The sequence below is a fragment of the Pan troglodytes genome, chromosome 14 (genome assembly GCF_028858775.2).
Source record: "Pan troglodytes isolate AG18354 chromosome 14, NHGRI_mPanTro3-v2.0_pri, whole genome shotgun sequence".
NCBI lineage: Eukaryota > Metazoa > Chordata > Mammalia > Primates > Hominidae > Pan > Pan troglodytes.
The window spans coordinates 21877804-21891030 of NC_072412.2; the positions used below are offsets into that span (position 1 = coordinate 21877804).

Consider the following 13227-nt stretch of genomic DNA (forward strand, 5'->3'; position numbering starts at 1 on the left):
AAATTTCATTTAAGAAAGGATTATATTTATTTGACAGATATGGAATCTTCAGATTTTCTATTTCTTCTGAGTTTATTTAGTATTATAAAAATTGCAATCTTTCTCACTGTATTACCGATATTGCCTGACATTAACTGACTATACTAATTCTTTTAAAAAATAGTATTTGTTACATTTTTATCCATTCCTCTATTTTCCTTTCAAATCATTATATATAGGGTCTGTATCCTAAAATTTAAGGGTTTATGGCTATGTAAGCCACATATAGGGGTTGTTATTGTTTGTTGTTACTGTTTTCATCCAGACTGTTAATCTTTTTTTTAATTGGATAATTTAGGCCATTTATATTTAATGTAATACTGATATATTTAGGTTATAGCTCACATTTTACTATTTGATATGTATTTCTCATCTTTTTTCTGTTTAATCTTCTGATCTTATTTTAGAGTATTTTTTATTTTTAATTAATAAATTTATTTTAAAAGTGACCCATAAAAATTGCATATATTTATCATGTACAACATCATGTTTTGAAATATGTACACATTATGGAATGGCTAAATTGAGCTAATTAACATATGCATTACCATACATACTTATTTTGTGTGTGTATGTGGTGAGAACACATAAAATCTCTCTTAGTAATTTTCAAGAATACAATACATTGTTGTTAACTATCATCAACATGTTGTAAAATCAATCTCTCAAACTTATTGCACTAACTGCTAAAATTTTGTATCTTTTGACCATCTGCCCAAACACTTCTGCCCCCAGCCCTCGATGTCCACCATTTTACTCTCTGCTTCTATTAGTTCAACTTTTAAAAATTCCACATAAAAGTGACATCATGTGGTATTTGTCTTTCTTTCTGGCTTATTTCAGTTAACATAATGTCCTCCAGGTTCATTCATGTTGTTGCAATTACAAGATTTCCTTTGTTTTAAAGGCTAAGCAGTACTCCATAGTGGATATATTATTATTTCTTGTTTAATTGCTCAATATTCATATTGACATTAAATATTTTTCAACATTGACTTGCATTATTTTTACTATTTTCAGTGATTTCCCCAAAGATTAAAATGTAATTTTTATTTATTATAGGTCAATGCATCAGTTATTTTACTAATCTATATTTAGTTACATTATTTATAATATACTAATGTATATCAATCATTTTGCTTCCCACGCAACTCTTTAGAACTCAAAAAACCTTGTAACTGCATTTAACACCTCATTTTTGGTGTTAATGTTAGTTGTTCATATATTTAAACCATCATATCAGATTATATTTTTATTGTTTTATAGTAAATATTAGTTTATATTTTCTCATGTTTACATCTTCTCTTACTCTTCATTCCCTCTTACATTTTCATGTTTCCATCATGTTTTGTCATTTTTGTGAATGACTCTTTTTATTTTGTCTAAAACAAATCTTAATGAGAATAATTATTTTGATTTTTGTTAACCATATCCCTTTTTTTTTAGTTGTTTTCTTTTTATTTTCCACTCATTTTTTAGTCTGGAAATTTCAGTGATTTATTTTTCAGTTCACCAATTCCCTCTTCTACTACATCCTAGCTACTGTGAGCTCATCTTTTAACTTCTTAATTACCATTATTACATTTTTCAATTCTAAGATTTTTATTATGATTTCCTGAATTCTACATTATGGAGCATACTAATCTTGGTTATTTTTGTATCTGTTTTTCATACTTCTATTAACTGGATCATTGGTAAGAAGTGTGCTAATTTTTTCTTGAGTATTAAATATTATATATGAAAAATCAGGGAGACTCTGGATTGTTCTCCTCCTCCAGAAAGGTTGCAACATGTCCTCTGATGGTGAGATTCAGTCAAGGCATATCATCTTAATCTAATTTAGGACAAGGCTAACTTAAGCTAGGTTAGAATGTGTTTAAGGCTCTGTCTCCTTGTAGCTTACACTCATTCCTAGGACACTGCCCTCCAGTTGGTCGACCTGAAATCCTGAGGTTTCTTCCGTCACCGTTCTTGAGTATGATTACTGTCTCTAAATATTTCTGGAAAATTCCATTATGTTTTTCAGTGGCTTTCTGATGAGCTTCTTATCCTTCTTTAGAATTCAGCAAATGCCTCTAAGGGAGAAAAAAAATGTCCTAATTCTTTATCTCTCTTTTCTCAACAATAACTTGATTTCACATCTCAGCTGTTTTGAAGTCACAAACGTTAGCTTATTCCTCTTTAGTCCTGTGAGATTAACAAATAGTGTGCTGATTTCTCTGCTTTTTTTTGGGTGGGGGTACCAAATTTCTTTATTTGAAGGAATGGTACAAATCAAAGAATTTAAGTGGATGTTTTGAACTTATAGAAACTTATAGAAAACTTATAGAAAAGGTAAAGGAAACCCCAACATGCATGCACTGCCTTGGTGACCAGGGAAGTCACCCCACGGCTATGGGGAAATTAGCCTGAGGCTTAGCTTTCATTATCACTGTCTCCCAGGGTGTGCTTGTCAAAAAGATATTCTGCCAAGCCAGATTCGGGTGCTCCCATCTTGCGCAAGTTGGTCACTTGATCACCCAATTCTTTGATGGCTTTCACCTGCTCATTCAGGTAATGTGTCTCAATGAAGTCACACAAATGGGGGTCATTTTTGTCAGTGGCCAGTTTGTGCAGTTCCAGTAGTGACTGATTCACATTTTTTTCCAAATGTAATGCACACTCCATCGCATTCAGCCTGCTCTCCCAGTCATCACAGTCTGGTTTCTTGATATCCTGAAGGAAGATTCGGCCACCTAGTTGGTTCTGCAGCTTCATCAGTTTCTCAGCATGTTCCCTCTCCTCATGAGATTGGTGAAGAAAGTATTTGGCAAAGTTCTTCAAAGCCACATCATCGCGGTACAGGTAAACGTAGGAGGCGTAGAGCTCCAGGTTGATCTGGCGGTTTATGGCGGCCTCTGAGTCCTGGTGGTAGTTCTGGCGCACCTGCGAGGTGGACGCGGTCGTCATGGCGGCGACTAAGCAGAGGCGGCGGCGGCGGCGGTGGCTGCGCGGCGCTGGAGCGGCGGCGGGGGCCTTGGGGCAGTCCGAGGGTGCGGTGAAGAGGTGACGGAGGGCTGGCTATGGACGGCCGGCCCGGGTGCGGGACGAGCGCCGGGTTCCGTCCAAGCACTGTTGAAGCAGGAAACCCCGACGACTCTCCGCGAAGAACGTCTCTCTCTGCTTCTTATTTGTATTTCTCTACTTAAAAACTTGGCTTCTAATTTGTGGACCAATTAAAAAATGCCCAAAGGAGGGTGACTCTTAGAATGACCTTGTAAGTTTCTGAGGTTTTTTTTTTTCTGCAAACCCCTCATCTTTCAATTTCTAGTTGCTTTGGCAGCTCTCCGCTGTATTCAAATAAATGGTTTAGTCAAATTGTTCTCTTTGTTTTCAAGTTGGCTTATTGGTCTTCTGTAAGCTACTCCATAATGAATGGAAGCAGAAGTTTCAAAGAATAGCTGATAAATAAAAATGTTGTATAATTGTTGCAATTATTACTGTTGTTGATGCATTATTATTTTTTTAATTCCATAGAACCAAAGCTTCTACACTGTTTTCACTAGGCAAGAGTAAGTGGCAATTGACAACCAAAAGTTGAAAACCCTTGTTACAGGTGTTCAGGTATTTGAGGTAGGCATTAGCTTTTAGTAGGGCATGCAGCATATCTCAAATGCAATAGCTTCCTGTGAATACCTCATCACCAGTCACCAGTATTGCTATAAAATCTAAAAAATTCAGCTTTTTTTAATGTAGCTAATATTTGGCCATCTATAAAAGTCAGATGTGTAATCTTTGCACATCCCCAAAACATTTTATGCTGTATTTATCAATATGAAATATATACTTTTTAATTAAAAATACAAATCTCATATTCCTCAATTAATCTATATTTAAAACTTTATTTTTTCACAGATTTATAGAGAAAACTTTTTGCCCTTTAGTCCATGTGCCAAAATACTTTTGGGTATAAAAATAGTTCTATTTCATCAGTGATTAACATATACAATATATTACAGAAAAATCTTTTCCATATTATATTTTACCTGGCATGTGTATTTATATAATATCCAAAACTTTTCATTGTGACAAATTTTTTGTCATCTTGAGAATGTGTGTAAATATCACTGAGTGAAATCAATTGCTTTAAACTATAATGTGATGCAACTATGTGAAGTGGCTGCTTTACTAAAATGTAGTTTTAATATGAATTAATAGAAGTAGAGTGCCAGAACAAGACATGTGCAGATCCTGCTATGTTCTGTTGTGATCAGGACTTACTTCAATTTTGGTACTCTGCTTTAAACATCATACATTAAAGGAAACATCAATTATAACATTGCACACAGTGTCACTAGATAGTGAAAGGCTCTTAAACACTGTTTGCGAAGAATAATTCACAGGACTGAAATGAAGACAAGATTTGTCAAGTAACACATTTTCTAATATTTAGAAGTCTATAACACACAGGCTTAAGAGACATCCTGGGTCATTATAGGGGAAAGAATCCCAACTTGTCAACATATGAGTGAAAAACATTTTAATAACTGGAACTGTACTGTCACAGATAAATTAATATAGGAAGTAAAAAATGTATAAACAATTAAAAATATTTGATGATTTCATAGAGATGGTATCAAGGGGATAAAAACATCCTACCAGGAATAATCTAGGTGATTTCTAAGATTTCTTCCAATTCTAAAACTGAGATTAAACAACGTTGTATAAAGTCAGGTCTCTGCTTTTCTTTCTCATTTAGTATCTTAAAATTCATTTATGTGGAACATCAATCGTTGAACTGATTTGTCTCTTATGATTTGGGGGAAGGATTGAAATTTGAAAGTGATAATACGTATAATTTTATTATATCATAGTATTTACCTCAAAAAATTTCTGCTGTACAATCATTTCTATAACTAGCAATAATAAAGGAGATAGGACCCATGGTTCAAGATCTTAAATCAAGCTAAATTTCCTGTCACAAGGCTGGCTTTTCCTTCTGTGCCTAATAATATGTTCATCATTTCCTTCTGAGACCTCACCAGGGGCATGTTTAACATTCATATTTCTGCCAAGCTGTCATGTTTTATCTCAGATGCTGTAAGCTTTCTCTACCGTGTTCCTCACAGCCATCTGAATTCTCACCAGAATTGCTTTTCACTCCACATTGCCACAAATCATTTCTTTGAGGCAATCTGGGTTTTCTCTATCATGGTCCCCAAAATTCTTCCAGCCTCTGCCCATTAATCAGTCTCAAAACCACTTCCATATTTTTAAGCATTTGTTACAGCAGCACCTCATTTCCTGGTACCCAAACCTGTCGTTTCTTGGGGCTGCCATAGCTAAGTACCACAAACAGGGTGGCTTAAAGCAACAGGAACTTACTCTTTCACAGTTCTGGAGGCCAAAAGTCTGAAGCCAGGGTGTTGGCAGGGTCATTTTCCATCTGGAGACTCTGACAGAGAATCTGTTCCATGCCTTTTGGGTTATAATGCTTCTGTTCCAAGGCGTTCCTTGGTTTGCAAATCTATCGCTCCAATTTCTGCCTTCACGGCCTTCTTCCCTGTGTGTCTTTGTCTCTGTGAATGTCTCCTCTTAAAAGAACACAAATCATTGAATTTGAGGCCCATCTAATCCAGTACGACCTCATCTGAATTAATTATATCTGCCAAGACCTTATTTCCAAATAAGGTCACATTCTGAGGTTCCAGGTAGATGTGAATTTGGGAAGGACACTGTTCAATCCACCATATAGGTTCTGTGTTCCTTAAGGTCTGTACCATGTGTGGTTCTAGAAGTCAACACAGTGCCTGGCACCTAGAATGAATGAACGATTTAGTGAATTTCCTCCATCACTAACTCTGTCAAATAAGAACAGTTAAGTGTCAAAGTTGAGGTGGATACATTAAATAATGCTCACTTTATTTGGGCAAGATTTAAGAGTCAGCCTTGACTTTCAATCCTCTTGTGGGCCACATAAGCATTGCATGTCACACTGGGGTCTAATCTCACTTGTCTGATTGTTCCCAAATAAGCTTGCTTGAGAAAAACGTCCCCTCCATCTACTGAGATAGAAGTTTGCCATTTGCAGTTGAATCTATGCTATTCTGGAAAGATCTGTATCACATTCTTTACTCTGGTCCCACCTGCAAGAGAGGATCCTACTAGTTCATCAACATTTCTGTATATTAGGAATGTGGCTGTGTGACCTCAGTAAGCCACTTAATCTTTTTTGGCTCTGTTGTTTTGTAAAATGGGATTATTAATGTTACCTACTTTGTAGGGTTGCTATAAGCATGAAATAAGTTAATTTCATAAAGTACTCAAAACTGTGTCTGGCACAGAGTAAATCCATGTTTGTTTAATAAATAGTATTTAATGTCAATCAATCAAAATCAATGAAGTTTCTCTGTAAACAAAGTATTAAGCAGCTACCAAGTTCTCAAAAGGGGTTGCCTGTTTCTTATAATTTTCATAGAGACATAGCAACTTAGAACTGGTTTCATCAAGGTAGTTACTAAATTCAGCGACATGAAGGAAAATTTTCTGAGAAGCATTTTCCTGGCTAAGCTTAAAGGTCTGCCTCTCAAACACTTCTGTTTTGGAGATATGACATTTTATAGCATGAATGGAAAAAATTGTCTGGAAGTTATAGTGTTTTTTTAACATAACACTCACTATTGTACCTCACATTTTACGGTTTACAGAATGTTTGTTTTAAGTAGTCAGTAGGGTTGCGGAAAGTATAACTAACGTGCATCCTGATTTGTGAATCGCGTGTAATCTGAGAGCATCTGAAAGCCTGTTGGTGTCCTTTTCTTGGCTCATGGCTCACATACTCCCTTGAAGGGCTGTCAAAGTTGGCATGGCTTAAATGTCATTTTTTAAATTACTAAGGATTTAAAGTCAGGCTAAGGTTTTGTGTGTGTGTGTGTGTGTGTGTGTGTGTGTGTGTGTGTGTGCGTGCATGTGTGTATGTGTTGAAGATGAAAGAGTTTAGCAAATATCAGTTTATTGACTATGAAAATGTACCCAGACTTCACTTAAACCACTTTTCTCACCCACCCATAGAACTGTTTCAATCAAGTTCAATCAAGGTGACACTAATGAGCTAACAGTCTTCCAGGTAGCAGTGACATTGACATCAGAAACATTCTATAGATCTTAGCCTTACCTTCTTATATGCATCCCCTCCCCCATCTTTTGTCTCTTTCCAGAGCCTGAAATCTGTTATTATTCCTCTTGGGAGGTCCGTTTACATTGAACACACATCTGGCTTAATTAGGTTGACAGCTGCTACAGGTACCGTTGGACAAGGTCCAGCCATCTCAGTGCATTCCCATTCACTTGACAGCTTAACCTTTCACAATCTCATCTTCAGAGTGCAAATGAACTTGAGAGATGTGCTTTTATTATTTGTTAATACATGCTCATTCTCTACCTTGCCACCAAAATCGTAATCAACAGAGACCACACTAAAAAGTAAAGGGTATTTCCCTAATGCCAACTGGTGAACTGCAAAGACCAAACTACCCAAACCTATGAAAACTTGGCAAAAAAGCATAATAAGAAGTGGTCCAGGGCAGTTGGAGAAAAGGCTGAGAAAACAACCCCACTTTCAAGCTTATGGCTTGAGTTTGCTTACATAAAATCTTTAGGCAGTAAAAAGTGATTATAGTTATTTCTGCCTTCAGCCACAGCCAACAAAGAAGGTGGTCTTCAGATTCCCCACATACACTGATGTTTTTCATCTACGCTGTTGTACTTCTAGCAATGGAGTGACCAAACATTTTGCACGTGCATACAGGAATAATCTGTTTGCTGCAAAGCCACTTGGTCTGTGTTTTAAACCACCTGCCTTAAATGCCTTTGCAGTTGTTTTAATTAATTCATGCATAATTTTTTTCCACTAGAGCTTCATGTAGAAACAGCATTGAGAATAACAACTACTTTTAGCTGCCTCAACCCAAGCCCAAGCCCAAATTAATAAAAGCAGAGTCAATTCCAAAAGTCCCTTCCAAAGAAAGGTGGTTAGCTTTTTCGTACCATATTTACTTACAGCAGGAAAGTCCTTTATTTAACAAATTACTATTTGACTTCCTGGAAGTTTAGACGTTTGATTCTCTGGGGCGATTGTATTTTCCCAAGAAGCAACACCTTTGGGAGGCCAGAGGACAAAAGGAAACTGAGGGTCATTCCATTTTCCTGGACCATGATTTTCCTTTGGCTATTATTTTGAATCATTATAGCTAAATTGTTTTTATTCTCCAAGAAGCAACACCTTTGGGAGGCCAGAGGACAAAAGGAAACTGAGGGTCATTCCGTTTTCCTGGACCATGATTTTCCTTTGGCTATTATTTTGAATCATTATAGCTAAATTGTTTTTCTTCTCCAAGAACTAAAAGTAGATCTACTATTCAATCTAGCAATCTTACTAGTGAGTATCTACCCAAAGAAAAAGACATCATTATATCAAAAGAACACCTGCATGCGTATGTTCATTATAGCACAGTACACAATTGCAAAGCCATGGAACCAACATAAGTGTACATCAATTGATTTTTGAATAAAGAAAATATAATATATATACACTATGGAATACTACACAGCCATAAAAAAGAATAAAATAATGTATTTTGCAGCAACTTAGATGGAGCTGTAGGCCATTATTCTAAGTGAAGTAACTGAGTAAGAGAAAAACCAAATATGTTCTCATAAGTGAGAGCTAAGCTATGGGTAGGCAAAGGCAAACAGAGTGGTATAATACATACAGAGTGGTATAATACATACAGAGTGGTATAATGGACATTGCAGACTGCAGACTCAGAAGGGAGGCAGTGGAGGGGCATGAGGGAACATTTACACTGGCATCCTTCTCCTTCAGTGCTAACTTTTCAGTCACAATAGAACACCTTGAGCTCAGGGAAACTGAGGGCACTCTTCCTCAAAGCAGCCAGAGTTGCAAGGTCTGAATGGTCATCAGATTCATCTTTCTGGGTAAATAGATGGCACCTCGTAACTATGAAATGATGATGTTTATTAAGAAGAGGTGGAGGTGCAGTGTGAAGCTCTCCTGAGTGCACCTTGGTTTTTGGCAGCACTTCAGAGGTAAGGATGGCTGCCCTAGGTCAACCTGGCTGGTGTCAGAATAGGTTTTGCCTTTAGGGCAGACTAGGATACCTTCAAGGCAACCAGGAGTGAAGTTGTCTCCCTCTTGCTGTCAAGTGACTGACAGGAATGATTTGGGGCCCTATACTGAACTCCCAGACAGCCATCCCTCCACACCAAGCCCTGGTGCTGGGAATAGCATCTCCTGGCCTCCTGGAGCTAACTCACCCAGAGAAAATAAGGGCTAGGGCTCCCAGGATACCAACAAAATCCCAAAGATAAGATATTCAGGCAGTTAATTCTGGTATATAGTATGTATAAATAATCATACTTCTTAGAGATGCTTATCTACAATAAGGAAAAAAACTTACTTTTGTACAAAACCATTTTACCTACCACTACGATGTTTCTCACAATGTACTGGTAGATGTCAAACAATAAAGAAGCAAGATTAGAAAAAGTTTTATCATCTTTGCTGCCCCACCAGTGCATTAAACAAACAAGAACATTTAGCATATTTATTTAAGAAGTGTATTAGCAATTAGCTATTGTGTGTGCTTTGATCCATTTCCTAAAATCAAACAAAAAATAAGATAGGCAGTTGAGCAAGCAAGAAATCAATTTGTGCTGCTTCAAATTTCATGGAGATGGTCATCAAATTTGTGCCCTTGATCAAACACTGCAAAATAAGTACTTTTTCTTTTTTCTTTTACAAATCTGTATACCACTCAGGTCAAATGCCTGTTTAATTTATAGAAATATAAATAAATAACCACACAATAAAATTTTATGATCTAATCACACCGTGCTCTGGATGTTAGTCATAGGCCACTGTGCTTTCTGCCCACTGTAAATCACTCAGCACAACGGCTGACTTATTTACCACAAACCGTTTTAACAAATGTAGTCCTGCCTTTCCCTCCATATTAATTAATACACATAACAAAGGATAACGCTATCCCTAGGACAACAAAACCCTTTTGTTCCCTGAAGCCTCCAGGCGTCCACTGAGGCCCCTTTGTAGGTGCTTTCTCCTCGCTGATTAAAGGAGATATTTTGTGTGTTCCACTAAGAACTGGGAGAGTAATCCTGCACCTGTTGGAGGCTTAGGAAACTGGTGAGTAAACCTCTCAAACCTCCATGGCTGACTCAGTTTTCTCAGCCTGGAGGACTGGCAGAGAGCTTCCCAAAACTGGAAAGATGTTTCTTGAAGCTTTCCTCGTGTCACCTAGAGCCATTCCCGTTGCATTTCTGAGAGCTTCGTCCTAATTTTCGGTTACTCATTTTTTTAAAAAGGCTTTGACAGTCAGATCCAACAAGTAAGTAGAAAGCATCCAATTTCAGTGTGAAAAATACAGCAAAAAAATGAGGCTATTTGATTTATTTTAGATCAAACATCCAGTTATTTGGAAATATCTATTTTTGACTAAATTTTTATTCTCATCCAGATGTTTGGCATTTTTGTAGACATGGATTAAGTGCCTGCATTGTATTAAAAAGACCCATTTCAAAAGGAAAAATGATATAATATTCTTGTAAATTTGAGTAAACCAAAAGATTGGCTTCTTTCTTAGCACAATCAAAACAAACTTTCCTCACCTCCCTTATAACCTCACATCCTAAAGGGAAGGGGGCGATATCTATAAACTATCTGGGGTTTTTTTTTCCATAATAATATTCTTACACAAATCTGCAGCTTTTGGACAGTCAAAAGAGAGACCCACCTGGCACACAGGAAGCCACACGGACAGCAGGACCACTCCAGGCCGTCGAGGCCCATGGTCGGGACTCTGCTCACCATATGTGGAGATGTTGCTTTCCTCCAGAAGCTCTGTCACATTAACTTCAAACCGGTCTTGGATGTCATTGAGGACTTTGGCATCATTCTCCTCAGACACAAAAGTGATGGCAAGGTCTTTAGTGCCAAAGCAACCTGCACAGGCCACTGGGTGGAGGTAGGTGTCCGAGTCTTCAGGCATGCCATAGTTAAGACGATGTTGAATCACTCAATTCCTACAATGGTTAGGAAATGATTGAAAGTGAACACGGGGACTCTGAGCAAACCTGCTGAGATACAGGCTTGGGGCTGCCTCAGTAAATTCCTCCAGTGAAGTGGATGGGATTATGGTGTGGATGATGACAAAAGAGTAGAAGAGAAGTTATCAACAGATTTGCACAGAGGTCGTCGAAGATTTTATAAATAAAGAAAAATGTCTGCAGCCAGTGGTTTATGCCAAATATCTTCCCAAGCCTCCATATCCCTGTGGATGTTGCAACTGACTGCAAACAGATTGATGTCCACCAGGATCCACTGCTGGAAATCCTTGGACTGCTAATAGCGTGACAGGCATTCTTCCTGGGCCATGGCCAGGAAGTCCTGCTCCATGAGGAGCTGGGCCGGGGACATGCAGGGCTGCACCGGCTTGATGAAGATTGCCACCTGTTTAAATTCCAGCATGTCCAGGAGATCGAAAAGCTTGCAGTTCTTCTCAGTGTCCTTGAGCTTGAGGTAGTACTGCTGCGGTGTGTGCAGCGTGCGCTTGGTCTCGTCATCCACAAACACCTCCATGGGACCCTGCATGGACTCCCTGCACACAGGCCAGATCTCCTTGCTCAGGGTGGCACTGAACATGATTCACTGCTTCTGCTGGAACATCAGGTGGGAGGCCTCCCACATGTCCCGCCACATGTCCAGCCACCGCAGCATCTCATCCAGCACAAAGTGCTTCACATTATTCAGGTTGAGGCTCCTGTTCTGCACAAGTGCCACAATCCGACCAGGGGTCCCCACCATGACACGAGGACAGTTCGTCAACAATTCTTCATTCTTTTTGATAAAGAGGCCTCCGAAAAACACAGACACCTTGACACTGGGCATCTACTTGGAGAAGTGCTCATTCACACTCCTTGCTGATCTGGAAGGCCAGCTCCCCTGTGTGGCACAGATCAGGACTGTCACCTGTCAGTTGACAGGCCGGATCTGCTGCACAGTGGCTGGCACAAAGACCGCTATCTTGCCCTTCCCAGATTTGGCTTGGCACTGGATGTCCATACCCAGGGTGGCCTGAAGAATGCACTCATGCTGGACCTCAGGAGCTCCAGTTTCAGCAGAAAGTCCCAGAAACCAGAGCTGTGGACGGAAACGTAGGATCCCTTGACATCTTTCTTACGGGGAACCAGAGTGCTCCCTGGAGACGCCTGGGGCTCTTCTTCATAATCCAAAAGCTCATTTTCCACATCCTGTTCTGCCATGTTGCTGAGAGCAGAGAGAGGTAGGGCCCTGGTTCCTCATTCTCCTCCACATGCCACGAGGGGATGCAGTTGCTAATTGTTTATATCTATTATAAGAATTAGCAGCTAATGGCCAGGCACTGTGACTCACGCCTGTAATCCCAGCACTTTGGGAGGCTAAGGCGGGTGGATCACGAGGTCAGGAGATGGAGACCCTCCTGGCTAACGCGGTGAAACCCTGTCTCTACTAAAAATACAAAAAATTAGCCAGGCCTGGTGGCAGGTGCCCGTAGTCCCAGCTACTCAGGAGGCTGAGGCAGGAGAATGGCGTGAACCCAGGAGGCAGAGCTTGCAGTGAGCCAGGATCACACCACTGCACTCCAGCCTGGGCTACAGAGCAAGACTCTGCCTCAAAAAAAAAAAAAAAAAAAAAAAAAAAGAATTACCAGCTAATTAAAAAAAAAAAAACCAGACTGAGAAGTTAGGCAGGGATGGAGCTGGCGAGACTTCTCATAAAGCAGCCCCTGTCAACAGAAACCATCCTGCAAGCCTCCTACTTTGGCTGTGAATTGAGGGGATGCAATTCCCAAGGTCATTGCCATACCAATGAGTAGAGGGTGCAGATGGAATCTGGCTACTAGCTCTGCAGGGGTTAGAGGACAAAGATAGAACCCTGTGGCAACAACATCACACAGGCAGACCTTTAAAAGACTATTAAGGTACTTCACTCTGGAGACTGGGTGTCTGAATTGGGGTGGTGCTGACGGACACAGTGAGAAGTAATCTGTTTAAAACATAAGCAGGGCAAAGAGTTAGGAGTGTGTTCTAGGCATTTTGGCCTGAGCAGCATTGTAAATGGTGTGAACTTGG

The 13227-nt window shown here is 39.2% G+C and overlaps 1 protein-coding gene and 1 pseudogene across 1 annotated transcript; both read right to left on the reverse strand.

Annotated features, from left to right (window-relative positions):
- Positions 1 to 2376: 2376 nt before the first annotated feature.
- On the reverse strand, positions 2377 to 3105 carry LOC452477 (ferritin heavy chain-like). The gene has a single exon (XM_063791934.1). The coding sequence runs from the start codon at positions 2986 to 2988 to the stop codon at positions 2455 to 2457; it is 534 nt and encodes a 177-aa protein (XP_063648004.1). The 5' UTR covers positions 2989 to 3105; the 3' UTR covers positions 2377 to 2454.
- On the reverse strand, positions 2997 to 12378 carry LOC100613717 (ATP-dependent RNA helicase DDX39A-like; annotated as a pseudogene).
- Positions 12379 to 13227: the final 849 nt, after the last annotated feature.

Bases quoted from the DNA above. Each gene is read 5' to 3' on its own strand.
- LOC452477 (XM_063791934.1), bottom strand. From the start codon at position 2,988: ATGACGACCGCGTCCACCTCGCAGGTGCGCCAGAACTACCACCAGGAC.